This window comes from Phytophthora parasitica (assembly GCF_000247585.1).
Source record: "Phytophthora parasitica INRA-310 unplaced genomic scaffold supercont2.2, whole genome shotgun sequence".
Classification (NCBI taxonomy): Eukaryota; Oomycota; class Peronosporomycetes; order Peronosporales; family Peronosporaceae; genus Phytophthora; species Phytophthora nicotianae.
Genome location: NW_008648988.1, coordinates 146,830 through 148,913, shown reverse-complemented (window position 1 = coordinate 148,913; position 2,084 = coordinate 146,830). Strand labels below are relative to the sequence as shown.

The window sequence follows — 2,084 nt, the reverse complement described above, 5'->3', positions numbered from 1 at the left end:
CCTTGCAGTAGCCACGCCTGTTGGTTTGGATTGTACCAACATGGTAGAGTCCACGCTGCAGGAGAATCGAAGATAGCAGCACGCTTGAGTAGAACCGATCCGTGATTATGAGTCGTTTCTTGGGAAGGCCGTCGAGGACTGCATCAACATTACGCAGCACGGCGTTGGGACCTTGGTTCAGATCCGCGCAGTCCGTGTCGACCTTTCCTTGGTAAATTTCCGCCCTATACAGGAATACAGGATAAAACATGACAGAGTTAGATTTTATTCTGTATCATACAGGAACACAATATCCATACCTGTAGCAGTAGCCGGTATCAGCATCACACGTCAAGAAGCACTTCGTACCCCACGGGTGGGGCTTACCTCTAAGATATTGCCGCATTGGGTTGTACTTGCTCCGCATAGGTATCATGCCTTCGTCGAAGGCGATTCTTTGCCCCACTGTCATTCCCAACTTGAACGTTGTGTTGATTGTGTCGGCAATAGGCTTGATCTTCCACGTCTTGAACTTGACAGCGTCAGCATGGCTGTTGTCACTAAAGTGCAAGAAGCGTACGATCTCTTCGAATCGCTTTCTCGCCATATAGCGCCCAAATGTCCCTTTGGGGACAGCACCTTGAGCATCCACTGCCCAGTGCTTTGCCAATTTCTCTTTGTGGGGACACAGGGTACGGGCACAGAGTAGCCCAATGAAGTTCACCAGCTCGTGAGCTTGAATAGGTTTGAACGCTCTCTGCTCTTTTTGAACTTGCTGCAATGTCTTCATCTTGTACGCCGGTCGTCTGTCCTTGATCCGTTGCTGGCGAGCCATGATCTCTTCCGCCGCTTGCTCGCGGTATTGAAGTTGATATCGGTTTGACTCGGTAGCAATAGCAAGCCACATCTCTTTGGGTAGGAACAAAAAGAATAGCCCTTCCAGGTTGCATCCCAATGCTTGAGCGAGCTGGGTGGGGGCGGCACTAGCACGTGCCAGATCGGCAGCAGGTATCTGTAGAGAAGTACCTGTAATAAGCATCAAAAACAAATAATTAGTGCATAAAACAGGATAACGTTAAGTTCCAGGAATGATATCCTGTACCATACAGGTTTGTACTTACATTGGGCTTCGAAGAAAGTTGTCCAGCCAGTCTGTGCGTGTTCACTCAATTGCTCCTTGGTCATCTTGTCAAAGGGGGTCCCGGCGGAGAGATCAACAGCGTCCTCTTCGTCACTTGTCTCTTCATCTTCGCTACTGGAAATTTCGCTAGAGGCTTCGATGTCGGATACGGCACCGTCGTCGTCGACGGCGTAGTCATCTTCATCACCAGAGGTCATTCGGTCATTTCCCACCGAAATATCTACCGTTTCAGCCACGTGGCGCGCGCTTCGGGATGGCTTTACACGTGTCGGTGGTGGTACACGTGGCGATGGCTGCGGTGACGGTGTTGCCGACGCAATAGCCTTCCTTGCGCGTTTCTTAGGCGGTGTTCTCATCGGCGTTTTGGGGGGCGCCCTTGCAGGCGGTCTCGAAGGAGACTTGGCGGGCGACGTGGCTGGAGGCTGAGCGGGAGACTTGACCGGAGACTGAGCAGGAGACTTGGCCGGCGCTTTGGCAGGAGCTCTGGCCGGAGACTGGGCAGGCGACGCGTCGGATTGAGTCGCGGGAGGGCGGGTGGATGGTGGCGGTTTCGACGCTCCATCAGCACCTGCAGCGTCGTCATACAGCACTATATCATCGTTAGCCTCATTTAAAGCTGTAAAATACGCGTTTAGGACGTACCATCTTCCGGTAAATGTTTCCATACTTCGTCAGGTCCTTCGTAGTAGTCGACAAGGTGGGTTGCGTTTGGACGTTTCTCCCAACCTGCAGGTGTAAAGTAGCGATTCTCAGTTGCAAGCCCTTTGGGGCGCTCAAACCTCCATCCAAGCTTCTTGAGTTTGGTCCATAGTTTTCCCCAAGTAAGATTTTTGATGCGCTTGCGTTTTGCCATCCAATTTGGCTTCTGCTGTCCGTCCGTCCGAATCGCAAATGGCGCGAAAACTTGGACGCGCGCAAAATCTCTAAATGTCGAAAAACAGTGGCCACGAATAATACCCTCCGA

At 51.8% G+C, this 2,084-nt stretch overlaps 1 protein-coding gene across 1 annotated transcript in view; it reads right to left on the bottom strand.

The window, feature by feature from the left end:
- PPTG_02120 (hsp70-like protein) overlaps nt 1-1,785 on the bottom strand; it is a gene marked incomplete at its 5' end in the record, with an annotated part of 5,675 nt that extends 3,890 nt beyond the window's left edge. The window contains 3 exons of the mRNA XM_008893122.1: nt 41-224; nt 300-1,005; nt 1,101-1,785. Coding sequence (XP_008891370.1) covers nt 41-224; nt 300-1,005; nt 1,101-1,785 — 1,575 coding nt within the window. The remainder of the gene's footprint in view (nt 1-40; nt 225-299; nt 1,006-1,100) is intronic.
- Nucleotides 1,786-2,084: the final 299 nt, after the last annotated feature.